Below are 27,270 nucleotides of genomic sequence, written 5' to 3' on the forward strand. Positions count from 1 at the left end.
ATCCCATTGGAGATGAGAACGTTTGAAGCCACTCAACGCAAACACCCATCATGTGCCTTTTCGCCCATCTGTTCCACAAGCGCCGGACACAAGCCGGCCTTCGAATACACTGACCCCATGCAGAGCGCCAACTACAGCCAAAGCCGCCCATACCTTTACTCAAACTCCCACATTGTGGTTAATGGGAACGAACAGCTGGATCGAAAATGATTCTCGTCCGGATGATGAATAAATTCAATTCGCTAATGCCCAAACGCCAGCAATGCATATGTATATCTAGGGGCCTCATCTAGAAGCCTGCCACCGTAAACGGAGAACAAAAGAAAATGGCCCATGCAAAAGGCGGCATGCACGCCACAGGCGCGCAGTCCGACAAGAGAACAATTACTCCCTAACACCATGCTTCCATCCTCCTCTCCGTGTAACCAAACCTGCACACCCAACACCTATCACGGCCGCGTCAAACCCAGCTCTTCTCACCTTCCAACCATACCCATTACTCCTCAACCCTACTCCCCCTCCTACCCAACGGAAACACCCCCACCTCGCCACTGGTATCCCTCCTCCGTCTCGCAATCTGCAACCTCGGCAACGGCGGCGTAGCCGGCGTTTGATTCTCCTCCGTCCCAGAAGCGGCGCTGTTCCCCCGCCGACGACTACTGGCCACTTCGGACAAGCGACCCGATCGCGCTTTGGGAAGCCTGCTTTTGCCCGAGGAGCTGGAGTTGAGTAGACTGCCTTCGCGGCTGGCTTCGAGACGCGAGATGGAGGATTGGCTGTCTCTGCTTGCAGGTCGTACAGAGGTGCGGGAGGACGATACTGAGGGCGATCCAGTTGCGGATGGAGATGCGGGTACGGCTGCAAAAGCCGTAGAGGCGCGCGTAAGCTGAGCTGGACGAGGCGATTCCTGCGCGTGAGGCGAGTCCCATATACCAGCAGTGGACTGACTTCGAGTTACTCGTTCTCGCTCACGGCCGGAGGCGGATGGAGCCGATGGAGAACTAGGTATGGGGGACATGCTTGGAAGAAGGAAGGTGTTTTTTAAGCTGTTGGGAGTGGGCGGAGTGATTCCCGCTCCTACGACGGATCCAGTGCTTGAGCCTGAACCAGCGCGTGCTCCTGCACTTGAGGTTGGACGCCGGAAGCCTGAGGCACGGGATACGCTGATTTTGCCGACGGCATCGCAACTGCGGACAAGCTCTTCAGCCATTTGACGGACAAGGATAGCCGGGTCGTAGTTTGACAAGTGGTGAATTGTGTCGTAGACCCCGAATTGCTTGATAAGGGTGCATTCTTCTTCTCTCGCGTCGCAGATGGTACGGAGAATGCGGAGGAGATTGAGGCGGGTGACAGCATCTTTGTGGCTTAGCTTCTGCACAGTGCGTGTGAAAATCTCGGGAACCGCAAGAGAGGCGGCGATCGGAGGCGACAGGCGCACAATTTTCTGGAGTGGTTCGAGCATACTCTCGAAGGTTGCCTGAGAAAGTTCAGGGGAAGTGTATGACGAGATTATAGCTGTGCTGAAATTGGAGTATAGGAGATATTGCTCCACTCGAGCAGTCTCTTCCTGGAGCCTATGTCATAGTCAATATGATGTTCATCAGTTGGAGAGCAGCTTGATAGCAGAATATTACGCACCAGACGAAGATAGCATCCAGAGCGGTGACCTGCCAGTTTCGATCACTCAGCATTCCAATGTAGAACGCGAGGCCCTTAGCATCCCACAACATCTTGCGCGCGACCTTGCCTGAATGCGCCAGCTCACAAAGGATTGGGAGTGCAAACTCCTTGAGGGGCCCGCCTTGCTGCACGACATCCTTCAACAACGGAATCACGTCCGATAATGCGGCTTCTTCCTGTCGAGACTTGTTATGCCGGCAGAGGTTGTACATGGTGTTGAGGATTTGATTGGCGATCTCCCGCTGCAGCGGGCTCTTCTTTGACGTCTTCAAAAGTTCGATGAGAATGTCTATCGCGTTCGAGTTCTGCAGAGCTTCATGGGTGGACGACAGCATGGAGAGGTTCTTAATAAACTTCAGCATTGTCACTTGGTGGGCCGGAGACATTTTCCGGAGATCCTTCAGCACACCTGTGAGATGTCAGTAAGAGATCACCACTTTCAGATGTCTCGTGAAAACAAGAAAATGACATACGCTTCAGGATCATTCGGTCAGCAACCAGGTCTTTCACGTGGCTCTCCGCCTGCGAGAAAATCAAGAAAATATTAACTATTCGCCCTTCGATTAGTTCGGCCAGTTCTCCCGTCTCGTCCACTACCCGATTTAGCACCAGGCTCAAGGGATACAGAACAGAGCTTCTGGAGAGTATGCGACAAAAGTCGTTCTTGGGAGTTGGCCCCTGCAATTCGAACACGCTCCACACACCATTCACGCCAATGAGAACAAGGTCGCGCTCTGCATCGATATCTTCTTCAAGAAACTCAACAAGGACGTTGATGCCACCGCAACCAATGAACATTTGTAGAGTCAGTGTACTTGTTTGATACATTTGGCGAACGAACGCTGCTGCCTCTTTTCGGATTTCGCTGGGATATCGCTTGTATGCAAAGTTGCAAATAATGGGAATGCCTCCCAAGAACGACAGGCTCTCTTGAGACTCAGCATCATCTAATATTATCATGTTGACAATCTTGAGAAGTCTTAGGACGACGTCGTTCGGAGGTATAGTCCCAAGGATCTCCAGTATTGGCAGAAGACCGTGTGAGCGCAGGACAATGGCCTTCTTGTCCGGAGACTCGTACAGCACTTGAAGGAGCTGGTCCGCAATGTCAAGGAGGACGTCATCTGGCTGACTTGTTTTCAAACAGCCGACGAGATTCTCCGTTTGCTTCGCCAATCGATCATCCCTGTCCCGAGCGACGTTGTTCTCGAGGTTTATATTTTCCAGGCCTTCTTCCAAATTGGCAAAAGGATCGATCTCGTCGTCATCCACCACGACGAATGAAGATGCCATTTTCGACGTCACCATAGCCATAGAGCTGTGTTCTGAGCCGCTGTCGCTTTCAGGCCTAGATGGTTGTTTGATATCACCCCAGACATCAGAGAAATCATCCTGATCGTCCTCAGCGTATTTCTGGATCTCGATCTCGGATTGAGAGCGTTGCATCTGCTTGCGATGAAAGGTAGTCGACGTTGATCGTTGCCGCAAGCTGCCGCCCGTTTTCACGTCCTTTGTTGACTTCGGTGCCGTGGTAAGATCGCTGGGGTGGAATAACTTTGGCGAGAAAGTCTCCGCAGCCGTTGAACCCTTCCTTTTGCTTTGCGGCATAGACGAAGGCTGCGTACCTTGCATTGCCTTGACCCGTTGCACAAAAGCGTCTTCGTCCTCTGGTAATAGATCTGTGTAGTCTTCGTTGGAATCTTCACGAAAAAGCGAGGAAGGTCGAGCTAGTGCTGCCACCTTGGTTTTTGGCAGTTGTGACGCTTTGGGAACGCCACGAAGAAAGGCAGTTTTTGGATCTTCCTGGCGATCCTCTATAGGCAGAGTTCGAGACACTGCTCGAGAAGTGGAAGGCTTTGCTCTGATGGACGATGATTTGACTGTCTCCGGCTCTTCAATCGAACCTGAATGCTCACGGAGATATCTCCGCAGATCGGAGGGACTCTTCACCGTAGCTTCACCGTCAATGTTTGATGAGTCTTCTGTGACGGACTCAAAGCTTGCAAAGGCCTTTAGCCTATCCCTAGACAGCATGCCGGCAAAGTTATCCTGAGGTTTTAACTGGGGAAAATGGAGAGCCCTAGGAGAAATGTTTTCCGCGAAATCATCGTCCCAATTGTCGTTTGCGTCCATCTCCGGTGAGCGGAATGAGTCTGGATACACCCTTTGCCTCGCGACGTTGGAGCTCACATTCATCGATGGCTTGCGAGAAGGGACTTTCTCTTCGGTCGAGGGAGGCGGAGATTTCGCGCCGAGTGCCAAGCGGTTGTTCCGTCGAAGAGAGCTTGGTGATCTCAAAGCTTCATTCCACTCTTGTACAGACTTCACGGCTTCTGTATATTCGGTAGGTTTCGTCGGTACCGCTGGAACTGTTCGTTTTGCGCTCTGGATCCATGGGTGTTTCAACAGTCGCTTTGCAGAGATCCGTAGAGTGGGATTCTTTTGGAAGCATTCCATGAGGAAATCTCGTAGGAGCTACAACACCTTAATGAGTGACATGGGTTGAAGCTGCAGATTGAGACTTACAGGAGACGCACTGCCTGGAATAGGGGGATGTTCATCGTTGACGATCCTGAACAGAGCTTGCATTGGCTGCAGTTTGTGGTAAGGGGGTTTCCCCTCAATCAACTCAATAACAGTACATCCCAGACTCCATATGTCTGACGAGGTAGTTGCACCAGAGAGCTCTATGACCTCCGGAGCCATCCAGTATGGGGTACCTACCACGCTCGACTGGTCCAATCCTGTTGCCTTTGTGGCCACACCGAAATCCGCAAGTTTAACCAAGCCCTCCTTTGTGGTGAGAATATTCGCGCCCTTTATATCCCGATGAATCACACCCTGTTCGTGAAGGTAGAGAAGCCCTTGAAGGACCTGGGACATGTACAGTGAAACTAGGTTCTCTGGAAACTTGCCGAAATTCTTGCAAATGCTGTGTAACGACCCGTTTTCACAGTACCTGGGCTTGTCAGCGATGCCACAAGCGCGTGGACGAAGGGAAGCGGGGGAAGGCTGGAACCTGTGACGTACTCAAGAATAATATAAAGAGACTCCGTCCCTTTAACAAAGCCATGGTACTTGACAATGTTGGCATGATTCAGGTTTTTGAGCAGGTCGATTTCCAACATGATATTCTTAAGCTCTGCGGCACCCAGGTTCTCCATGCGCACTTGCTTGATTGCCACGGTCTCGCCTGTGCCCCAATTCAGAGCTCGGTATACACTGCCAAACGCTCCCTTGCCCAAACAGTCGCCCAGCTGGAAATCCTTGAGGCCCGCAACATCTTGAGCTGCCCGCTGTGCTGAGCCTTCCCGGCTGATTCTTCCATCCCGACTTGGAGCACGATGATCCGAGGAAGACGAAGGTCTCTTTGTGTGGGACGGTGTGTTCGAGGTCGCGGCGGACGGGTTCTGCTGGGAACCTCGCGACTGGGAATGCGAATGGGACGAGCGCGGTTGGTGAGATACCATTGCGAATTGACACCGCGTATACAGGTGTGACTCCTCCCCCCTTATTTACCCTGTTGTGAATTTGCTCCTCTGCCACTCGGGGGCGTGGTCTCTGCTGAAAGTCTGCGTGCCGGGGCTCATAGCCAGAGAGCCCGATCTCTCGTCCTTCACAGCCGTATGGTCTTTGTTGTTCTTTGTTGTTGCGCTCCGCAAACCGGCGGCCGGCTGGCCCCTTTGAGGAAGCTGACCTCTCAACCTGAAGCTGCGGGGTCGGTTCTGTTGGTTCCCCTGTCTTATAGGGTATACAACGTGGGATCCGGCCGCCGCGCGGGCGTTGGGTTATATTGGGGTTCTGTCGCAGCGCTATGATCGGTCGAATGCAGCTGTCGCGTATTGTCCGCCTCAGAGCATGTGTGTCGATGATTCCTGCCCAGATGTTGGCAAAGAAAAGGGTGCGGAGGGAGGCGGAAGAGGGCGGGTGTAAACAGTGCCAGAGTGAAGTTGGTCCTCGACCCTCGAACTTAGGCGAGTTGCCCTGCGGCGCAAGGTCGAAGCGCCAACTGATGTCTTGGCTTTCACTACACGACCTTGATTGGGGATTTCACGCCGTCACATAATTTGCGGTAAATAAGATAGCGCGTCCAGTATTCAATCGGTGCGTCTGGAGAATACAGTAGCGATGAGTCCTTAAACTAGTCTCGCGGCATCATGTGATGATATCACGTGCTTGACTGTATCTTTCAGTTATGTATAAAGATAACATATTGTTTGGCAGCGAATCTTCATGAGCCTAGGTAAGTACCCGTGAGAATTGTGACTGTACTAATACCACGTAGCCGGGAGTATGGAGTCACAACCAAAACCACTGGAATATCCATTCCGAGGACGTACTTTCACAACCGGATTAATTCAGTCTAAACTAGCTTCAACCTCTTACAAACAAAGTCTTTCAACCCACTTGTAATGCTGGATTCTCTGTTTTTCCTTTAGATTACTTTCCGATTGCGAGCTTAAGGTATTACACCAGAATTGTACTAGCTGTGGCAAGGCTGTCTCCCAGGGTTCTTTAAAACTGAAACCGCCGATGATGCTTCCTCATCAGGTTTCTTGCAGTTATTCGTTGTCCTAACTCATGTTTCTTTTCCCGGAATCGTCATTCCCTGCACTCAAGCTCTCCTCCGCGACAGCCTTTTCCCTCACCCATCCATCCACCTCTTCCGCAGCTCTGACCAGGTCACCCCGGGACCGCGGCACGGTTGGTCAACTATGAACATCAGTGGGCGTAAAGGCACCGGACGGAAGTTTTCAGCGAGCCTCTCTGCGTGGCCGGTGAGTTCCTCTGGAGTGGTTGTATAGCCTCAAGAGCAGCACGGCCAACAAGGCACTTAAAGATACTTCGCGCCGATGACTGAGACAAGGCATCCAGTGTGCAGACTACAAGAGTGTCAAATCCCTTTTTTCAGCCTTCTGGAAGACCTCGATTCCAGCTGAGAAAGCTCCCAACCTCGCATATGCCTCTTGGGTACCCTGACACTCTCCAAGAACGAGGCCAGATATCCATGTGTCATACCTGCCAACGCCGAGACACAACACTGGCGCTCTGAACTCAGAGATCGTGTCGTCGGCCTTAGCCCTTCGAACCGTCGCTTTGGCGTTTTCCTCACCCGAGGACGCAGTCAGTGCTTCTACGAGTAGGCAGTCATGCGCTATACGGATGGCACTTGTGCCTTTGATCCACAAGGTGTATTGCCACAAGGTGTCCTTTACCGTCGCAACAAGTGTTGCCTCAAGGCAAGGGCCCCGAAGCCGGATTGATGCCTCTGAGACCGTTCCCAGTGGATTCAGACCAGTAAGGGACACTGATGACGATACCAAAGTTATCATCGAGGAAAAGGTCTCAGACTCCTCTGCATCAGGCGTAAAGTAATGTACAGGCACGTTGAGGCTGGCCCACGAAAATGTAGGTGCGCGGTACGTATCCAAAGCATACGCATCTGTCCCGGGGTATTTCTTCCATGAAGCTGACCATAACAGGTCGGAAGCCAGATTGTCCTTCCACAGACCGGCAATATACGCGGATCCAGACGCTTGTTCAATCTTACTCGCGATACCAGATATTGCAGGGAGCTTGTCCGTTTGGACCGTGAGATCCCGCTCAGTGTACTTCTCAGCGACACGATGCCATGCATTCCACAGGGCGTCACGATTCTTTTTCTTCTTCGCAATCGCTTCGGGAATCATAGACAGAGCCGTTATACAAGTTCGTTTCGAAGGCATGCATTCGCATCGATAGCCGGCTCGACATTCGAATAGTAGTTCCGTTGCTGTGTAGTGCAGTATGCGCGTGCTAAGAACATGTTCCTGCAGCGCCCAAGCACGAGACGTCAGCGGCCCTGTTGGCCTCGCAGGTTCCCCTTCTTTGGGGTTCGGATGATGTTCCTGGATCCGGCGTGCTCGTAGAGCGAATTCCTTACCCGTGGTATTCTTGTAGTGAATCTTTATCAGCTTCTCTCTTTCTACCAGACACCGCGCATTGCCGTCTCTCGAGTTCGTAGCCGCGATGGTAACGTAGCTGTTCTCATATATCGCACCCATCTTCGCGGACTCCATCTCCCAATCGCGGGCAGAGTCTTGTATGATGCATAGAGAATCGATCCATAGGTATCGCAATCCGAGCTGCCGTGTGACGATTACTGCATCCTGGAACAAGGGCGGCAGCGTCTCGAACGTTATGGTTTTGCTCAACTTATTCCAGTTGGACTTAGTGGCGGTCAGTGTGGGCCCTGTTCCCCATCGGTGACTTAGAGTAGCATATTGAAGTGGCTTGCCGTTTGTATCAATCAGTCTGATTGGAGCTGCTGCGCGACCTACATCCAAAAGGCGCTTTGGGATGTGTGAGGAAGATTGTGAGGGTAGTTTGCATTCACTGTGTTTGGGGTCGGCAAGGCAGTCCTGTATGCAACGACGTACAAAGTCAAAGGCTTCGTCCGATCCCGAATTTGCTAAGATGTGGTGTGCGGTGCCGAGGGTTGGCCAAGGGGAGCGGGCGGCTGGAAGTGATCAGCTTGTATCAAGGGAACTAGCTCTCAATGGGACAGAAACTACGATTGAGAAGCAAAGGACGTTATTCAAAGCCGATACATGGCAACAAAGTCGGGTACACTTGAGATGAAAGAAAATGATACATGATAGGAGATCCATACCGGAGGTCGCATAAATCTCCACTGCCTCACCACTCCACCTATCATCGTCCAGCCTCATCTTAATAGTGCCCTTCTCTTTCATATCAAGCAGAATTCTTTTCCGAGCGCCTCTCCATTCCTCAAAATACGCATCAAGCGCCTGAACAAGCACTCCGCAGAACCGACAGCCCCCATCATCCTGAGCTCGTGTTCTAGACAAAGTAAAAGCATCCACAACTAATGTTAGACTGCTTTTCGTCTCCTTAGCATCAGGTCTAACCACGCTGCTCGGATGACCCCGTGGGTCCAAATTGTGGCACAGACGACATATCTTGCGTCGCGGTTGTGATGGTCCGGAGGATTGTCGGCGCAGTGGTTTGAGGACCTTTGGAAGCGGCATTGCTTCTCACATCGTCATATGTGTGTCTTCAACGAGCCATCACAGCGCTCAACTTCGAGAATTTAACTAGAGAATACACATGTAAGATGACGTTGATGTTGCGGGTGCGATGAGAACTCCAGCCTTGGCATTTGGATATCTCGCTAATATTATTCGGGCTAGTCTAGATGCTAAATTTGATATTGTGGCGCAGCGGCTGAGAAACGCCACATTCACCGCCAGTCCAGCAGGTCGACCGCAATACAACGGTACTCTGCGCTTCCACGGATTAACCTCATCCATCAGCGCAACGAAGTTTTCTCCCAGTACTTTCGTCTCGACGGAATACTCCGAACGGAGAGGCTCCTGGGCTTCTTGTTCCACAGACGTTGAAAGAGGCGATTGGAAGAGGGACATCTTGGCCGTGGCAGCTGAAGACATTACAATTCGTACAGAGAGAGCACCAGGACTCGCTTCATCTGAAAGAGACTCTCTGTCCGTGGCCTGATATCTCCAGCGCATTGCAGTCTCACGGTATCCAAGAACCTAAAAACAGCGGTAAACTTCATGACAACACAGCTCCTCCTTGGCTGGCTGATGGCTTATTTCTAGTCTCAAAGGCCACTCCTACCTTTATTGGACGGGAATTTTCCGTCACGACTACGTATCTGGACCAATGAGTTATTGCCATGGGATAGCAGAGCTTTCTATGATTCGGCTGGTTTTGTTCAAAGGTACAGCTCTCGCTTGGCCTACCAGCCACAAGGGCGACTGCATACGAGCTGGTTTACAGCGCTCCAGTTTAAGAGACGAGATTGGTGGGCCAACACGCCAATATCTACTTGCCCGTAAACTTGGTAGCACGACGCTCAACGTTCTGGAGGCTAAGTTGGCGCCTCCTCGTACCTGAAATCTAAGTCTTGCTTCGACCCTGCAAAGCTATGGGGAACATATATAGCCTCGTCCGTTTTCACGCTTCATCTCTTCCTGTCTCCTCCCTCAGATATCCCTTTTCTTTCCTCAGCTGTCTCGTTCAATTGCATAATCAAAAGTCCTTCGTTCCATCCCTCTTCATTCGCTCTTCGTAATCTGTTCCCCACAGCACGATGTTCACACAACTCATTTCGCTGGGCCTAATGGCCACCACCGCCCTAGCAGCCTCGGGAGCCTTCTCCCCAGTCCATCACTTCGGCGCCATGCATCCCCGCGACTCACTCGGCAAGCGGCAAAACGGATACTACCCATCAACAAGCTACTGCGGCCCCGGCGATACGTGCGAGGAGTCCTGCGGTCCCACCTACAAGACGTGCCCTTCAAAGGAAGACCTCTACTGCTTCGATCCGACCATCGGCGAACAGTGCTGCCCTGATCTCAGCGGAAGTGAGTTCCCTCCTCTGTCATCTTCCTATATTGGATATGCTAACTGACTCGCTTCCCAGACTCCTGCGACGAAGGATACTACTGCACCAACGACCCCGAAGGCGTGACATACTGCTGCCCCAACGACCTCGACCTGTCCAACTGCGCGGCCGCCTACTCGCTCACCGTATCACTCATTCGCGCTACTTCCACTGCTGCTGGAACGTATTCTACTGCCGGTCCCGGCACTACTTCGTCTCTGATTCACGTGAGCTCTGTCCCGACCAAGTATCCCACGGCTAGCTACTCGCCTTCCGTACCCACGCGTAATGCTAGTTACACCGGTCCCAGCGTTCCGGAGTACACGGGTGCAGCGGCGAAGGTCGCTGGTGCGGGGATGGCGGTGTTGGCGGGTGCCGCTGGGATTGCTGGATTGTTGTGATTGAATCGAGTTGAGGGTGTTTCTAATGGGTGTATGTGTTAACGTTATGTGAGATGTAACTTTTCGTTTTTGCATTGTCGACAGTTGATCGACATTTGTAGCTAGGGTGCTTTGATCTTTTTCTCGTCACCACGCGTATTGCCACCCAAAGCATGGTAGAGCTTGAGGAATGAGATTGCCAATTCTGGGACCGCTTACAGACACGCATATGCAGGTGTGTATGGACTGAGACCCCTGGATGAAGGGAGTGAGAACACCTGCTGTTTGGAACTTAGGACCTGTAGATGCACATAACATCCCAAATAACATCCCAAATCCAAGAGATTCTTGTCAGCGTCCCATTACATTGGAGATGTGGCTCAGGTCCACGGATTGCGTCCTTTCTACCGGTCCACTGCTGACACACTCAAAACCTCATCTTAAGTTTCCTAGTTGCGTTGTTAGTAATCTCATGTTGACTTGGCCTTGCCAAAGGAGTTTCAACGCAATTGTGTCGTGATGACGAGGCTGCATGGTTACGGTTCCGTTCACAGAAAGGGGCCGGTCGATTGTCAACAAATCATTGCAAGTAGTCGTCATTTGATATGGAATGCTGATGAACTAGAAATGACATTGTCGTGTCTATGCCTGTCGCAAGCTTAAAGCTTGTCAAAAGGACAGAGGGAAGCTGTCCATTCTGCATGGCCAAATGTGTAGTCCTCCATACTTTTCGCGAAGTCACATGCCTTCCTCGATCGAAATCAGCAGAACGCACAAGGAAGTGCATGTGCATACACAATCAATCACCGAACCCCTAGAGAAGCGGTCACTTCCACTTGGTGTCCATCGAGTCTTCGATCTTCGGCGCCATCAACTGCTCTTCCAAGTCGTGCACGGTGCGAAATTCGCGGAGAGGTCCTGCAGGGTTGGTAATGCCAGGTGGCGCTTCTGCATGTGCATCTCTTCGCGTCCCTGTGCGATATATATCAGCTCCTGATGGCAAGCTGGAAAAGTGATTACTCACATTTACCGTCTGGCCCTCTCCTTGCGCGGAGTGTCACCTTTCGCGGGACGACGTGCTCCTCAAACCTGTTGTCAAGCTGTGCCACAGATTTGACGGCTGCAAAATCCCCATGGATGCCGCTCTTCTCTTCGGGAAGTTCGAAGAATGGGTACCCATATTTGGCATAGAGAGCGGCGTCGATTGGTGTCTCTGGTGGCTCATGTCCCGTGACCTGCTTGTAGGCGGATGAATCGACGATGTGCACGTTAAATACGGTGGTTTTGGAGGGGTCCCACGTGTCCTTCGGATAACGGTCGACCTCAATAACCTGTTTGATCTTGCCACCCGCGGCGATGCCCATGGCGGGAGCCTTGTGGTTCTTGAGTTGCTCGGCCCATTGCTCCGGCGTGGGCTCTGGACCTCCACCACCCCTAAGTCGAAGAATAAGATGCAGGGTGGAGCCCTAAACGGATAGTCAGTTGTATCTTCGCGTCAGGATGTGATTCTATACCTCTTCAATGGCGTAGTCGCTCAATCTCCTTCCATCTGGATTGGTAGATAGTCAGTGCGTGGTTTTGCTGTCAATGCAGAAAAGGGACCAAGCTTCCAACTGTCTTCCTGCAAAGATGAGCCTCTGCTGATCGATGGGGATCCCCTCTAGGTCCCAAATCTGAGCCTTCAAGTCATCTGTGGTCTGGTCCGTCGTGACTCGAAAGGTCAATATTTTTCCCGTGAGTGTCCTCACATACACGATGAAAGTGGAATCCTCTCGTGCTCCGGTGACTCGTGCGGGGGTGACTTCAATTTGGATGCCATTTGTAGTTTCTTTTCCGGTGATTTGTGACTCAACCGAATATCCCGTGCCAGTAGGCATAGCGATGAACTGTCGAACAACCCCATCCGCACTGACAATACCGTCAAGCCAGAGTTGATCCAGTGTCACTACGTAATCTTGTATTTTCGCCAGTCTCTTTGCGCGATCTTTAGCATCTAATTGCAGTTTTCGATGCCCCAAAAGCGTATTGTCTGTTTCTTCAGCCGGCACGCCGGAGATGGCGTTCACCCCACCCACATATATCTTTATCAAGCATTTCCTACGAGACGTGAGTTGAATCCACATGGCCTCTCGTTGGTGCATTGGAAAGAACAATCCGCCTTTGGTGACGACGTTATCTGAGCAGTTATCTGGGTGTTCCGACACTTTTGTGAGTGGGAATCTTCCAAGACCGGGAGGCAGGAATGAGGCATGCTCGTTGTCCGGTACTCGTACCGTCCGATGGAACGAGATGCAGAGATCGTGATCTATAACCACAACATTGCGTCGTCGCTCCTCGGTTGCATTTCCAAGATAACATTCCAGCTTGTGGTTCATGGCGGATGGTGAGACACAGAGTCAAAGGTACAGAAATGGCAGTTGTGCTCGACCTGTAGGGTTGAGGATGGGAGTCTTATACCCTAAGATGAATAGTTCAAACGTGGTGGGTGTTTGCTTAAGAATAGCGAAGGAGATGTGAGGAATTGCACGAAGCTTCGAAAAGAGGCCATGTGCCAGAGAATTGACCCGGTTCAACCAGGGAAACTCCAGAACGTCGTTACGTTCCCGTTCAGAATGAGACCTCGCCGAAGTGACAGCGTCATCGTCCAATTGCGACGCAGACATAACCACCTCTTCTAAACAACCAGTTTGATGTCTCGATTGGGACCATCGATGCAGGGCTAAAGAGTTCAGCGGAACGGGCATGTTGGGATATTCCCAAGATCCACTCAGGCATGAGGAGAGCCTGTAGTTAAGAGAGCAGGAGAGGCCGTGAGAAGAAACGGCGGGGACAGAACCTCCAAAGCCATCTAGCGGTCAGCCAGGAAGAAGTGATTCTTTGTAGCAAAACATGGCTCGATAACTCCAACAGTGAGTATAGGCCACATGACGCTGAACAGTGGGCTTTTGCCAAAACCACGCAATTGTCGTTGTTGTCTCATGCATGGAAAGAGATCTGGAAGGGGAGAGATCGTGAATGGATGATTAGTAAGCCGGGAGCTGCCGGCTTGGCACCCCAAGCTTGCGAGTCGGACCTCAACCGTCTAGACGACAAGCAATTCTGGGATATCGAACCGCCGCAGCCATTGGCTCACCTCTGCTCTACACAGTTGCTTGTGAAGAGCGCGCAAGATGGCCGCCAAAGCAAAGGTCGTTTCGACATTTCACGTAGGTACCCTTCCATGGCTCGGGCACCTCACCCACTACACCCCTCCAGCGTCATGGACTGTAGACCGTAGCCCTGCTAACGCATCATAGAGATATACAGTCCAACCGAAAGGAATATACGCCATCATCAACCGATGGCTCGCACTTGATCCCAACCGCTCGACGGGTGTCCCTCTAAACCCTCAATTCCGTTACCCAGCTCCCGGTTCCAACGACCCCATGGCCTACGATGATCCCGTCACCGTGCCCGCTGCAGACATCGCCGAGAACTCCTACTGGAAGCGCGACGTGCGCCGCCGGTACCCTCAAACTTCAGTAATCACCCAGGCAGACGCGGTCGCGCTCCTGGAGGTGGGGAGTGCTGCGCAGCCAAAGCGAGAGTTGATCGGGGATGCAGGTGCAAAGCAATTGGTCGCGGCTCAGCAAGATGGACGGAAAGGGTTGAGTGTTGCATTTGAGAAGAACGTAGGGTTGGTGAAGGACATCTTGGGCCCTGGGGGAATGCCTCCGATGCCGGGTGGAGAACACCCCCAAGGCATCAAGAGATACCGGTTGGACACGCCCCAGAGCTATCCGAAGAGGTAAGGAAGCTGGCGTCTTTTGGATAAGGGCCTGCTAACCCATGTTTTAGCTATCCTTGCAGATCGTTCATCTGAAGCTGGGCTGCTTATAGACACCATCCCGGGGCAAGACTGTAAATAAGCGAACATGTTTCCTTTTGTTTGACGAACTCTGCTTTGTGAAGACTGTGACATTTCTTTGGCAGTCCCAGTGTTCCCGAAATTTTCTTGCCTTCCTCATCTTCGGTTTTCCGTCTGTCCGCTTCTGCATTCTCCTGCCTAACGCGATCTTACCCGTTTGACAAGAAATATATCCTCTTATGTTCTTCTAAGCTTCAACCCATTTTTATGCCTCGCACTCTTCTCCAAGCATGTAGTCGGGTTGGGACGGTCTTGGCGTGCAAACGCGGCCGCGACTTCCTCTTGAGCTGCTTCTCGTTGTCCGCCCCCTCCACCTCACGTTCTCCATCACCACCATGGCTCACCCTCCAGATAAACCTCGCGCAGGCGGGCCCATCAGCAAGTTCTGGCAAAAGATGGCTGCCCTCGCGGGTGTGCCGCCGGAGCCGAACCCGGACGGAGTCACTCCGCTCGACGTTATCTTTTCCTGCTGCGTCTGCAACGCGTCCTTCTCCGAGGTGTATAGTGGGGAGCAAAACACAGTGCAGATGCTCTCTGACGGAATCAATCCAAAGGATCGCATCGTAACTCGACTGTTCTTCGCTAGTTGCTGCCATGTTTTCTGCACAAAGCATCTTGAAGGCGGCGGTGAGTGCTCCCTCGGCATCTTCACAGTTGAGATGCTAATCATGCGCCCAGGCGCACCCTTCCATGCTGCAGGCACGCGTCCTCGAGCTGCATGCCCCGTTTGTTCCAAGGAAGGCGAGCTCTACTCGATCCGCGGCTTCAGTCCTGGCGAATACGATCCTGCCATCCCCGCCTGCTGGTTCGTGACGCCGCCGGTCAAGCTGGAAACAAATGAGAAGGGGATGGAAGCGTTGAGGGTTACAACACCGCCCCGCGATCCTGTATCTCTGCTAATGCGGCGCAGTTTCAGTATATGTCCTTAATCACGTATTCCACGCAGATCACGCAGGATCACAGGAAGGTAAAGAAAGAACTGGACACCGCTCAGAGCGAGTTACAAAGCATCAAGTCTGCGTCAGACGAAGCGCAAGCCAAAGTACAAAGGCTTGAGCAAGAAAACATGCGGCTCCGAGATCTTGAATCCGAGCTGAACCGGATCAGAGCTCGCCTGCCAGAGGTTCGACATTATCTCAGCATTGTTCCCAAAATTGCAGAGTAGGTGATAACGGTAGCCACGCGACTGTACATGCTGACGTCGCCTAGGCAGAACGATCAAATGCGAACCCGACTTGCTTCGCTCGGTTTCCAGATGCACTTCGAACCCCTAGCATTTGACAAGTACAAACCGCCGTCCGTCGATGATGATGGTGATGGTTATGGTGATGACCGACACCGTTCCGGGACGGCTTCGAATTTCACAGGGCATCGCTCGGCTGACACGCTTGTCAATTCAGAACATCCCATGACCTCAAGCTCCCAAGCGCGCCCACTGAAGCGACAGAGGCGCGACTCTCCCAGTCTCACGTATGACCTGGGCGCTGGGCGGAAGCAGCACATGGTCGACGATCGTGCGCAAATGCCACCTCCAGAGAAACCTTTGTCACGGATGAGATCGGTGAAGAAATTGTTTCCCACGCTGCGCAAGAAAACATCGAGTCCGTATACCTCCCCCACAGACGACAACAGTCCCGATTATCCATCACACCTCAATATGGGCGAGGGCCGTGATGTGGAAAACAATAGCTTCAAATTCGGCACCGGAAGTTTGTTCCGTCGGCGACATATCATTCAAGAAGAGACACACCAGGCCTCCAGAGCACATCAGCGGATAGACGCGGCGCGCTCTGTGGTGCCGGAGCAGCAGATGGGCTGCAGTAGAGGATTCCACGTATTTTCGTTCCGGTCCCCTGTTCAGCCCAGTCCGTCTCGTCGCACACTCTTGCCTAATGAGCCGTCTTACATACGCTTGATGGACCCTCTATCTCAAGACTCAAGGTTGGAGTTGGGCTTGATGGATCCGCGTCAACGACATGCCGGCAACGATACAAACCAGCTCAACCACAACACAGAATACCAGCGCGAGTTTCAGCCGGAGGCCGAACAAGAAGGACAAGGCGAGGGTAGTCGTTGGAGGTCAGGCCAAACGTTCGTTAGTCAATCGCTGAACGACCCCGCTGCCAGCACATATGACTCTTCAAATCACTACCGTCCCAACCCACCGCGTGAAAGTGTTGGGGGTCAAGGCAGTCGGTATCACGCGAATCCCCTCACACCAGCTCCTCAGCGAACCGTGAATCCTGGCCACATGGAGGAGAGCGTAGTAAGTCCCTTCTTCAAAAGCAGCAGTCGTGCGTCACAAAGGTTCTCAAGGCCCGGAGTTAATCAACTGAACATTAGTTCGCCTCGGCATTCGAGCATCTATCCGTATCGAGGACAGAAAGTAGCAGTGCAAGCAGACTGGCATGAACCACGGGGGCTAAATGGACTGTCATTCTTCGCCTCACCGGTTAACACGAAGAATGAACCAATCTTACAACACCCGGGGGATATGTCAACGTTCGGTCTAACAGATCGGCATTACATGGCGCATAGAGCAACTCCTCTCGGTCTTAGTTCAAGGGCACATCAGCAAGCACAACCCATTGATAGACAGTCCTACCAACCTGCCGAGCGGCTATCGTATCCTAAACAATTCCAACCCCTCCACCGGTCGTCTGCTCTCCCACCTCAGTCGAGTAGACAGCATCTTTCAAGACCTGCTGCTCTTCCGCAAACATTACCGTCGATCGTTCGTGATAACCGGACTGCACAGGGTCATTACGGAGGCCCCTCGTATTCGGGAATCCGCGCCAGTAGAAATCACTTGGTGGCTCCAAGTTACGGACGGCGGGACATGCATATGTCGAATTCACGAGGCCTGTTCTCCAGTGCTGGACAACGTAGCGTTAGGAGATGATTCGCAATGGTTGGGCATGTGGATTTGGAAACGTATACTTGTCTGATTTCGTCTGACACAATTGCTTCGTAGTTCGGTATCATGAGCATAATAGAAACCCTTTCCGGGTTTTTATGGTCGGGAAAAGTATCCATCACCGACGCAGGGTTCAAACATTGGCTCTACTGTTATTCATTGTTCAAGTACCTCAATGAGGATCTTGAGGAATCATCCTCAAACGAGTCTACTGATTAATAGGTCGGGCTTCCCTTCAAGCATGCTACTGGCGCCAAGTTCCGCATATTTTGGTCTTCGGCAGAGGTAGCTCGGAGGATTGGTGGAGATCACCGAATAAGCACCGAAATAACTGCGAAACGTACTCCAGCACTGCCTGGGTTGGGAAACTAGAGCCGACCGAACTACCAACCTCGGTGTCAAAGCGAATTCCTTTCAATGCTCGTGGTCTACCTACTATCCTTACGCTTGCTAGATCTTGTGTTCTCCAATCCGTTGATACTCCAGTAAACGATTTCAATCCCGACAATGGTCAAAGTAGCAGTTGCCGGTGGGACCGGAAGTATGTGTTGTCATCCCCAATAGATATATTGGAACCCCTCATCATAGCTCTATTCCCCCACAAACGGCTATCATTCTCGACCCATGGCTTCGAATTTTCCATTAAGGCGTGCTCGAACAGGAACCTGACAGTGACATGCTGCAGATGTAGCCACCGAGCTTCTACGAGAGCCCATTGCCTCCGGCAAGCATGACATCACCATCTTGACCCGCAAAGATCCTCCTACCGGGAACCCAATCGGAGGTGTATCGTACAAGAAGGTTGATTATTCTTCGGTTGAGAGCCTGACTGAAGAGCTTCGCGGTTACGATGTTTGCCTGAGTTTCCTCATCATCATGGACGAGGCGGGGTTCCAGGCACAGAAAAATCTAATTGATGCGTGTGTTGCTGCCGGTGTGAAGAAGTTTGCGCCAACAGAATGGGGGATGTAAGTCTACAGCCTCTTCTCTTCTTCCAATGGACTTATAATGCCCTTAAACACTATCAGTATCCCATTTCAATCCTTTTTTTGAACTTCACCATACTCTTTCATCCCCACTGACCTCCCTTAGCAAAACCAACTCGGGCATCCGCGCCTACGCTCCCAAAGACCGCACAGCCGCTTATCTCTCCTCCCTCAACACGCCCACCCCAAAACTAAACTACTGCCTCTTCCACCCCTCCATCTGGATGGACTACTTCGCCCACCCCTACCCCCTCTCCCCCAATCTCATCACCTGGCCTTTCTTCATCGACCCCCACACCCGCCACGCCATCCTCTTCGACGACGAAGCCCACAACACGGCGCCCCTCGTCGTGACCGCCATCTCCGACGTCTCTTACATCCTCGCCCTCGCCCTCGACGACGCCTCCCCCTGGCCATCCGAAGGCGGCATCCGCGGCGCCCGCACCAGCATCGCCGAACTCTTCGCTTTAGCGCAGCGCATCCGCGGCGGCGAGTGGCACGTCGAGCGCGTGAAGCTGGCGGATCTCGAGGCGGGGAACTTGACGACGAGGTGGATTCCCGAGTTTACGCATCCGGCGATCCCCGAGGCGCTGAGGGAGGGGTTTTCGAGGGAGTTTGTTGTCGAGTTTATGAAGGCTGTGGTTAGGGGCGCTTGGGATGTGGGGGATGAGTGGAATAGAAGGTTTCCTGGTTATAGGTTTAAGGGGTTGGAGGAGTATTTGGTGGAGGCTTGGAGGGGGAGGGAGTAGGGTTTGAAAGAGAAGAAGGATGATGGAGAGTAATGCTGGAATTGGTGAAGCATTTACGAGAAAAGAAGTATATACAGGTTTTCCAATGTCGTCTTATGAACAGCTGACCTTCTGCCTTGTCGTCTGCAAGGGGTCCTGCTTATTACTTACTTCGACTAGACGAAGTAGCTCTTAATCTGCGGTAGAATCGACTTCCACGCCACGCCGTTCGTGGGCTCCATGTTATACACTGCAAGCAAGTCAGCACTCATTCCTCACAACACCCACACCCAAAGATTCCCCCAAACCAACAAACAGGAGAAAAAAGGTGAACAAGAACTTACTATAATCACCCCACCACGGCCCAGCAGCCCACCAAATGGCCCCAAACCACACATCCGCATTCTCCCCCAAATACTTCAACCCATCCTTCAACGCCGAAATACACTGCGCATTATTCCCGCCCGCAAACTCGCCAATAACGCCCTGCTTCTTGTTATCCTTGAGCCACTTCGTCGCGGCCTGCAGGCGCTCCCTGAAAATCGTAGCCGACACGCACTCCTCGTGCGTCCCCGAGCCATCGCTATCCAGGTACTGATGCATCTGGTACACGAGTTTATTCTCGGGATCCTTGAGATTGACGAGCGAGGCGCCGTTGCCCGACGACACCCACGTCCAGGCTCCCGTCCACGAGTTGCCCTCGGGAGTGATGTATTGCTTCTTGGCTCCCGCGGCGCGCACGCCGTCGATGGCGGCTTGGTTGAGGTTGAAGACGAGCTGCTGATCCATGTCGTGGTACTCGTTGTTTGTGTCGAAGACGACGAGGGCGTTGTCCTTGTAGAGCGCGGCGACGTTTTGCCACCATGTTTTGAAACCGGCTACGTCGGTGATGATGTTGCCGTAGAAGCGGCCGTAGTTGTGCGGTTGGACCATGGCGTAGGCGCCTTTGGAGGTGATATAGTTGATTTGTTGGGTTAGGTTGCCCAGGTAGAGGGGGTCGAAGGGGCCGGTCAGTTTGTTGGGGGTCAGGCGTTCCATGAGGAAGTTGATGCGGAACATGTTCATGCCTTGGCCGATGAATTGCTGGGGGTGGTAAGTGGGGGCATTATACAAATTAAAACGGTGTGAGGATATGGAAATTTGGAAGTTTTGGGACTTACATCAATGGTCTTGAGGTCATACCAAATGAACTCCTTTCCATAGACGCCCGTGAAGTTTTTCTCTCCAAACTCGGCGCCGGACTCGTTGATGCCGAACCATTTCAACTTTCTGTTCTGGCGTTTCTCACCGGGCGCAGCAAGCGCCGTTGCAGCCAAAGCCGCCGCAGCGAAAAGATTCTTGAGAAGCATCGTCACACTCTTGGTATGCCTCTATACTCGACGATTGACTGGGAGCTTGATTCGCGACTTCTAGTCTCCATGACGGTCTATCCATCTTTTATAGCTAAATTCCAATAGCTTCCTAAAGATCAAACATCCCATCGTCCCAAGCAAGACGGAGCGTAGGTCTCCGTGTTGAAAATAAACTAGATTGAAATCATCACCAGGTTTCAATCAAACCAACCCGGTACCGAGGCCCGGTAATCTGGGATTCAGAGCCGCGGCGGAGATTATATTGCTTGAATAAATTGCAGCAGAGCTTGTATAAATTAAGCAGTGGGACCCTCGAGTCTGATATTGTGGGGATACCAGGGTCACAATTGGCGGACACAGATCTTGAAACGTCATGCTAGTGACGACTAGTTGGAGCAGAATTGAGTCAAATGATTTGTCGAAAGAAGTTGCAAGTAGAAGATGCCCAATCAAATGACGGTGCTGATATTCATGCCGTCGTGCCTCAGGCATCGACCGTTCTTTGCATTGTCGGCTGCATATTGCATCTGCCCGCATTTCTTCTAGAAACTTGCCTCAAATGGACTAGGTTTCATCTAGTTGACGGGTCACGGTTACCCGGGTATCGGAGACCGGATCTCAGACCCCAGATGGCAGCAAGCTCCGTTCTCTTTTCAGCAAGCCTGTGTGAGCACGTTGTCCGTCCCGAGTCCCGCGTTTGGATGACGACTGAAGGACCGAAATATCAGGTATGGAGTGGATCGGCGGAGCTAGATTTCCTTGCTCACGATTCACGACCCCCAGACTGAGGAATGCTTGAAACCATATGCATTTGGAAGGCGACATCGGGAGGTTCGGGAAGGGGATGCGACAAGCTCACCCTCTCTCACCTGCATGAGCGTTTTATCAATCCACATGTTGTCCCAAATGTACTCCACAGCTTGAGGACGTAAGGTTTGTAGAAGGGGGATGTCCTCTGGGCCGGAGGAACTCGTCTTCGCGATTGAGCCGCTCCTTGTCAATCTGCTCCTCCCTTTTCTCCGCTCCATTGGGCCTGAAAGATGAAGACGCTTGCTACTGCAGCTCGCACTCACTGTCTCGCAGCGGATTTCGCAGCCTGTCTCCTCTCGGCTGTCAGGACAGACGAGCAACCGGCGCTTTGCGTTTTAAGGGAACAGTCGCTGCAACCTTAACTTCTCCCATCTCTGAGACCATATGGGCTGTAGAACGACTTCGATCTCGAATCCAACACACATTCGCAGAATGCGGATCGGAAACCTCATACATCGTCGATGAGAGGTACAGCCGGCAACGGCTTGTCCGGGAGTGGTATGCTCGGCAAAGGCTTGTTGATCGGTAACTCTGCCGAGTAACGTGGCGGTAAACCGTCGTCTGGCTCGTCTCTATACTCACTACGGAGCAAATGATCGCCTTCCAACTCGCCTGCACGCATCTGGCGCCAAACCTCGTCCATCCCACGCCACTGCGCGAGCCGTTTCTGTTTCAATCCAAGCAGTATCAGGCGGTAAAAACCATACGAGACTACTAGGCTGCCCAGAACACTTGCAATGATGATTCCTATGAGATCCCACGGCCAATCGAATAGGAAAATACCGACTAGCTCTTTCAATGTCCCTTCCTTGGCGTAATTACCCCACTCGTCTGCGATGTATACTACATGGTTCGGTGTTTCCGGATCGTGGCCAAAGAAGTGTTTCACCTTGCCCCAAGCATTCAGAGGGGACGGAAGGGGATATGGTCGGATGGCCTGATCGAATCCGATGTCTGCAATCTCAAGCTCGTACGTTTGATCATGCTCTTCCTTAAGGGATCCAAAAAGCGTAGATGACTCCTGCAAGTCTGGCTTCTTATCTTCTGTTCCAGACCCATATCCGTTCACTAGTATCTTCAACATCTTCTGTTCGGCATGCTTCAACCCGATGAGGTCGTAGGTAATCGCCCATTGTACCGTGCTTTGGTTATCCAGTATAGACTTCTCTCCAAAGCCAAGGTTGTAGTCAGTCGGGAAAGTGGAGACCGCATGGTAGCGGAAGCATACGCGAAGATCTCGGTCTCCAAAGTTGCACTCGAGAACGGTCTTAAGATCGCCGTAATCGAAAGTAGGTGATATCTCGTACGCGTATAACCTAGTGGGCGGGCTGAAGGCTGACGAGGTATGAGGGAAAATAGGTCTATCATTCAACAAGAGAGAGGACCGGTCGTGCGACAGTGTAATGTTGAACAGCTGCAGATGGACAGTTAGCGATATTAGAACAATTTCCATGTATAATATGAACTTACCAAGTCATCTGACGCACCTCCATCAATTTTCTTTCCTTTCCTATCCAAACTCGAGCAGCCAGGGCACGGAAGCTTCACTATGTACAATAGACCGGGTTCAACAGCGGTTACGGGTTCCAAAGGGTCGGTGCAAGTGTGATTGCAACTTCGTGAGCTGCAACAAATAGAGGAACGAGCTCGAGCGGCATAGCTAGTATGCGCCAAAACGAGCGGAACAAGCAACACGAATAAGCTGGCTATCGGCCTCATGTTGAGGGTTGAGGAGTGAGAGCATGCGGCGCGGACCGGACGTTGTTGATGAGATGAGACGGGATATGGCCTGAATGGGATTAGCGATATCCATTCACGAATTGGGATTAGCGTCTTCGTGCTTCCTCACCTCCTCCCGAGGTCATCTGCTCCTCCGGCAATTCCTGTGCTTTCACACCTCTAAGGTCTATGAGAATACCTCTCATTTGCGTCTCCTTAGAAGAACCTCTACGACTAGATGTTGTACTCGTAGTCCGTACACATCAGCCGGCCGTCTCAACAACTCGTCATTCCGTGCAGCCTTTGTGCTGCGACTTCGCAATTTGCGTCCTACCCTTACATGGTAAAGGACCATGAGAATGAAGGACTTCTACTCATATAACGCTTCTCATTTCTTATATAATGTCTCTCTTCTCAACAGCCTCTTCCCTCCGCTGCGCGCTGTTATGCCACTGACGGCTCCGGCTGAACATCACAGCAAGTGGCTTACACAGCCCCCTCCACCGCATACTCCACTGCAGATGGACCACCAAAATCGAAACCGCCATGTACGTCCTCTTTATCCCAAGTGCGGACATCGGCCTTGATAGTGATGATTCGATTGGACACAGCTGTACCCCTCACGCCTCTTGTGTCACCCCCGCATGCGAAGCTTTCGCTTTGTTAGCACAGAGGATGACGACGCTGGGCGCAAGCCTGTGCTTGTATACGAGTGTGATCCGCATTCAACATGATGTATTTAAGTGTGTGAATGGTAGGTACGGAAAGATCGATTGAATAGCTTCACTGTTTTATCATTCCTCCGTGGAACCATCAATTGAAGCCTTCTCTCGATCAAAAGAATCAGCATGTATTCCAAGCTCACTGTTTCCTTCCTCCTTTCCTCTCTACTCTCCATTTCCAATGCGGCAGTCCATGAAATCGACGTGGGCGAAGACGGCCTACGCTTTTCGCCGGAGAGAGTGGACAACGTCTCCCAGGGAGATGTCTTGATCTTCAAATTGTATCCCGAGCACACTGTTATTCAGAGTAACTTCGGCTCTCCCTGCACGCCCGCTGAAGGCGGATTCTACAGCGGTCCGTTCAGCGGCACGGATAACGGGAAAAAAGTATTTGTGGTCAATGTCACTGGTGAAGGGCCGTGGTATTGGTATTGTGGCGTGGACAGGCATTGCCAGAATGGGATGGTTGGGGGCAGAAATCTACCGTAAGTTTAGCATATTGGAAGAAATCGGTGTTCGCCACCGCTGATATTGTATGATAGTTCTCAAGGCGAGACACTCGATGCGTATAAGAACAAGGCCAAAAATGTACAGAACTCGGAGTCGCCTTCTCAGTTGTCCGGCGGCGTGCTCGTCGAGGAAGGGCAAATCTCGTCCTTGACCGCTTCGGCCGCCTCCACTGCAACTGTGACTGCTACGTAAGCATATCCATATCAATGCTTTGATGGATGCTGATCAATTCAATGCAGTTCGACTGCTTCTCAATCGACTTCGCAGACCACTTCCGCTTCCGACTCCACAGCTACAACTACCGTCACTGAATCTGCCACTTCGACGGCAACAGGGACTGGCACGGCTACTACATCGTCGGCGACCGGTGCAGCGGATCCTTTAGCTCCGGGACACGGCTCGACCGGAGCCCTGGGTGTAGTCTTGGGTTTGTTCGCTTGGCTATTGTGAATATTAATGTTTGGTTCAAATGTCCAGACTGAAAGAATGATACGAGGCAAAGAAATACTGTCCTTGACGAAAACAACTTGATATAATGTGTAGTTTGGTGTGGTCAGGTGAAACGGATGGTCGTACAAAAGTATCGCTGACACTTCGTTATTTCTTGGATAATATTTATATTGTATGCAAGTTCCATTTGCATATTGAGAGGGTAAATATACAGCTGCATTGAGTGAAATCACCTATCCCTCACAGCTCCTCGGGAGTTCCGAGCTCCATGCTCCTCGACACTTCTTCCTTCCTACAAATTCCCTTCGCACCTTACACCACAAACCTCCAAACCACACCTTCCCACCCCTCTCCCCTCCCCAACCCCACACTCCCCCCTTCTCCCCCAATGTCCGGTTTCGCAATCGCCTCTCCCATTTTCGCGTCCGCCATCCTCACATTCTCCTCCTTAAGCCCCTCGATTTCGTACCCCAGCAACAGCGCCGTGACAAACCCACTAATCTCCGCCCACGCAAAATGTCGTCCGGGACACATATGCTTCCCGCCTCCGAAAGGCATGTATGCTCCTTGTCTCCTCTCCGCTCTTTTCTCCTCCTCATTCTTGGATCTGGAGGGGAGGAAACGATGAGGATTGAAGTCATCACCATCCATACCCCAGATCGAAGGGGAGCGGTGCAAAGTCGTTGCTGGTAGCATGACATCTGCGTCTTTTTTGAAGAGGTACGTACGCGATGTAAGCGGATCCGAGACAGTGAAGTCTTTCGCCACTTTTCGCACGGTGATGGGTTGGCTTGCTAGACGGATGGCTTCGCGGTAGCACGCTAACAATAGCGGTGATCGTTCTTCGAGTTTTGCAACGGGGACGTCGATGACGGAGCCGTTGGGAGAGGGCGTGAATTCTTTGGTACCGAAGACAGTGATGCTTGCCTCGTCTCTCAATTCCTTAACTAATTCAGGTCTGAGGAAGATGAACGAGACGACCCAGAAGAGCGTTGGAACGGTGTTGCTCGTCGCGCCGTGCATAATCGTAATTTCGAGTTTGGAGAAATCCGCGGGGTGCAGGCCTTCTTTGCGCAGCAGAGCGGCACGCTGGCGGACATAGTCGGCGGGTCCTGTTCTAGGGTCTGCGTCCTGGTCGTGGCCCGCTTCGTACCATCTCTTGAGGGCGGCGTGGATTTTGGTGCGCGCGTTGTAGGCGGTGCGGCCAATGAGGCGTGGAAGAATGCCGGGCATGAGAAGTTGCATGTTGCCCTCGAAGGCCCTGGTGGTGGTCAGTGGGAATTGCCACACGTTAAGGGATTATGTACGAACCACTGCGTATCTATCAGGCCAGGCTCGTTGTAGGGACTATACAGGCCCCAGACAGCTTTCGACGTCGCCGTGCTCAGCAAATGTCTGATCCATAGATACAGATTCGGGATCTGTTCCCCTTTCTGCTTATCTACAGCGTTCAGCCTCTCTGAAATATAACCCAGCGCCCGTCTATTCCTGTACTCATAAGTTAGCACTCTTACCATCACTGACCGTTTTATCGTAATCCATCCACTCACATCTTCTTCAACCCTTCCCCCGACAACCCCGCTGCAGTGCTCGCCATTATCTGCTCCGCCGTCTGCTCATCTACTGCGTCCAGCACCCACTGCTCTACGCCAAAAATCCTCGTTGTGAAGTTTCCCTCGGTGCGCTGGAAAAGCCTACTCCTTGCAACAGTTTGCTGCAGTTCTGGGGTGAACACAGCGTAGACTTTTCCTGTGGGGCTTGGGAGCGTGACGATTGGGTTATCCGGATTTTTGTCGCTGAGGGAATGTGAGTTGGGGATATTCCAAGGGTTGAATGGAGGTTTGTACTCACTAGAGGTGCTTGAAGTACATGGCATGGTGACGATAGAGACCTAGGAGATGGCCAATGATAGGCGGTCTGGGGGCGATGGCGGGCGGTTCGCGAGGGTCGAGACTGGTACGGAACGTTCTGTAGAGGAGCAACAATACCGTGACGACTACAAAGAAGACGATGTACTCTTTTGAGTCGAAATTGATGCTGCGCGCCAATCTAGTCAAGAAGCCGCCGTGCGCCATATCGGGTATATCCTCGACTGCGAAAAGACGAATTGAGGTGCTGAATATTTTTGGAGCGATCGTGGTGCATGAGTTGTAAATCCAACGTCTTTTCTGCATGGGCGTCAACTCGATGCTGGTGCTCCCATTGTCCTTAGCCTTAGTATTGTTCTACATCGGCATTCATTTGACGCAACTCACCCCACGTATGCGTGAGGTAAGAAAAGGAAGTCGGTAAAAACCGAATATACAAAGTCCAACTGCTATTTCCGAGATTGACAAGTCGTGCCATTGTCGTATGATGGGCTTGTTCAGAGCCAAATCGTTCGAGGTTATTAATGTCCACCTTTTGAAAGGCACATGTTGCGGAGTTTCCGTCGGATGCCTCAGCCGTTGAAAGACCATTTGAAGAATACCAATTTGAGGAATAGTAAACGTGCGTATATTCGTAGGACATTGCCAAACGAATGCTTTGTGCCAGCTAGGATGAAGCTTTGTTTTTGCGGGTCGCGAAAGTTGAGTTCCACTTATTGTTCAAAATCGGACTAGCGTATGATCTATTATATCATAGGAAGCCCTCAATTTCGCTACCTATATTTATCACCGTCGCTGCTTTAGCTCTCTTGTTGCCGTTGCGGTATCCAC

The 27,270-nt window shown here is 51.9% G+C and overlaps 12 protein-coding genes across 12 annotated transcripts; 6 read left to right on the forward strand and 6 right to left on the reverse strand.

Annotated features, from left to right (window-relative positions):
* Window positions 1–210: 210 nt before the first annotated feature.
* EI97DRAFT_475777 (uncharacterized protein) lies at window positions 211–5,150 on the reverse strand (the record flags this gene model as incomplete). Its single annotated transcript, XM_033801927.1, has 5 exons — window positions 211–1,574; window positions 1,639–2,089; window positions 2,154–4,155; window positions 4,207–4,639; window positions 4,711–5,150. The coding sequence occupies 5 exons, from the start codon at window positions 5,148–5,150 to the stop codon at window positions 497–499; spliced, it is 4,404 nt and encodes a 1,467-aa protein (XP_033652756.1). The 3' UTR covers window positions 211–496.
* A 1,413-nt stretch (window positions 5,151–6,563) lies between these two features.
* EI97DRAFT_475780 (HET-domain-containing protein) lies at window positions 6,564–9,107 on the reverse strand (the record flags this gene model as incomplete). The annotated part of the gene is made up of 3 exons (XM_033801928.1): window positions 6,564–8,179; window positions 8,333–8,573; window positions 8,928–9,107. 3 exons carry the CDS (start codon window positions 9,105–9,107, stop codon window positions 6,564–6,566), a joined length of 2,037 nt encoding a protein of 678 aa, XP_033652757.1.
* Window positions 9,108–9,321: 214 nt separating this feature from the next.
* EI97DRAFT_81529 (uncharacterized protein) lies at window positions 9,322–10,502 on the forward strand. The gene is made up of 2 exons (XM_033803102.1): window positions 9,322–10,070; window positions 10,130–10,502. The coding sequence occupies exons 1-2, from the start codon at window positions 9,797–9,799 to the stop codon at window positions 10,489–10,491; spliced, it is 636 nt and encodes a 211-aa protein (XP_033652758.1). The 5' UTR covers window positions 9,322–9,796; the 3' UTR covers window positions 10,492–10,502.
* A 562-nt stretch (window positions 10,503–11,064) lies between these two features.
* On the reverse strand, window positions 11,065–12,845 carry EI97DRAFT_468169 (ubiquitin-domain-containing protein; the record flags this gene model as incomplete). Its single annotated transcript, XM_033801643.1, has 4 exons — window positions 11,065–11,442; window positions 11,495–11,936; window positions 11,985–12,012; window positions 12,073–12,845. 4 exons carry the CDS (start codon window positions 12,843–12,845, stop codon window positions 11,297–11,299), a joined length of 1,389 nt encoding a protein of 462 aa, XP_033652759.1. The 3' UTR covers window positions 11,065–11,296.
* Window positions 12,846–13,557: 712 nt separating this feature from the next.
* EI97DRAFT_81630 (NADH dehydrogenase 29/21K chain precursor) lies at window positions 13,558–14,522 on the forward strand. Its single transcript, XM_033803105.1, has 3 exons — window positions 13,558–13,676; window positions 13,767–14,257; window positions 14,308–14,522. Exons 1-3 carry the CDS (start codon window positions 13,641–13,643, stop codon window positions 14,330–14,332), a joined length of 552 nt encoding a protein of 183 aa, XP_033652760.1. The 5' UTR covers window positions 13,558–13,640; the 3' UTR covers window positions 14,333–14,522.
* Window positions 14,523–17,453, forward strand: EI97DRAFT_81631 (uncharacterized protein). The gene is made up of 4 exons (XM_033803106.1): window positions 14,523–15,004; window positions 15,056–15,240; window positions 15,288–15,538; window positions 15,587–17,453. Exons 1-4 carry the CDS (start codon window positions 14,713–14,715, stop codon window positions 17,277–17,279), a joined length of 2,421 nt encoding a protein of 806 aa, XP_033652761.1. The 5' UTR covers window positions 14,523–14,712; the 3' UTR covers window positions 17,280–17,453.
* A 1-nt stretch (window position 17,454) lies between these two features.
* Window positions 17,455–19,149, forward strand: EI97DRAFT_81599 (NmrA-like family protein-like protein). The gene is made up of 3 exons (XM_033803103.1): window positions 17,455–17,835; window positions 17,980–18,262; window positions 18,387–19,149. Exons 1-3 carry the CDS (start codon window positions 17,802–17,804, stop codon window positions 19,027–19,029), a joined length of 960 nt encoding a protein of 319 aa, XP_033652762.1. The 5' UTR covers window positions 17,455–17,801; the 3' UTR covers window positions 19,030–19,149.
* Window positions 19,107–20,563, reverse strand: EI97DRAFT_81617 (endoglucanase-like protein precursor). Its single transcript, XM_033803104.1, has 3 exons — window positions 20,169–20,563; window positions 19,353–20,091; window positions 19,107–19,258 (listed from the first exon to the last, which is right to left on the reverse strand). The coding sequence occupies exons 1-3, from the start codon at window positions 20,355–20,357 to the stop codon at window positions 19,185–19,187; spliced, it is 1,002 nt and encodes a 333-aa protein (XP_033652763.1). The 5' UTR covers window positions 20,358–20,563; the 3' UTR covers window positions 19,107–19,184.
* Window positions 20,564–20,596: 33 nt separating this feature from the next.
* EI97DRAFT_81677 (uncharacterized protein) lies at window positions 20,597–21,451 on the forward strand. The gene is made up of 2 exons (XM_033803107.1): window positions 20,597–21,088; window positions 21,144–21,451. The coding sequence occupies exons 1-2, from the start codon at window positions 20,771–20,773 to the stop codon at window positions 21,282–21,284; spliced, it is 459 nt and encodes a 152-aa protein (XP_033652764.1). The 5' UTR covers window positions 20,597–20,770; the 3' UTR covers window positions 21,285–21,451.
* Window positions 21,452–21,618: 167 nt separating this feature from the next.
* EI97DRAFT_443465 (uncharacterized protein) lies at window positions 21,619–22,889 on the reverse strand (the record flags this gene model as incomplete). The annotated part of the gene is made up of 2 exons (XM_033799829.1): window positions 21,619–22,584; window positions 22,641–22,889. The coding sequence occupies 2 exons, from the start codon at window positions 22,887–22,889 to the stop codon at window positions 21,619–21,621; spliced, it is 1,215 nt and encodes a 404-aa protein (XP_033652765.1).
* Window positions 22,890–23,737: 848 nt separating this feature from the next.
* EI97DRAFT_379653 (uncharacterized protein) lies at window positions 23,738–24,313 on the forward strand (the record flags this gene model as incomplete). Its single annotated transcript, XM_033795722.1, has 2 exons — window positions 23,738–24,096; window positions 24,154–24,313. The coding sequence occupies 2 exons, from the start codon at window positions 23,738–23,740 to the stop codon at window positions 24,311–24,313; spliced, it is 519 nt and encodes a 172-aa protein (XP_033652766.1).
* Window positions 24,314–24,883: 570 nt separating this feature from the next.
* Window positions 24,884–26,646, reverse strand: EI97DRAFT_379795 (cytochrome P450; the record flags this gene model as incomplete). The annotated part of the gene is made up of 4 exons (XM_033795732.1): window positions 24,884–25,832; window positions 25,883–26,059; window positions 26,122–26,367; window positions 26,423–26,646. The coding sequence occupies 4 exons, from the start codon at window positions 26,644–26,646 to the stop codon at window positions 24,884–24,886; spliced, it is 1,596 nt and encodes a 531-aa protein (XP_033652767.1).
* Window positions 26,647–27,270: the final 624 nt, after the last annotated feature.

This window comes from Westerdykella ornata (assembly GCF_010094085.1).
Source record: "Westerdykella ornata strain CBS 379.55 unplaced genomic scaffold EI97scaffold_15, whole genome shotgun sequence".
Classification (NCBI taxonomy): domain Eukaryota; kingdom Fungi; phylum Ascomycota; class Dothideomycetes; order Pleosporales; family Sporormiaceae; genus Westerdykella; species Westerdykella ornata.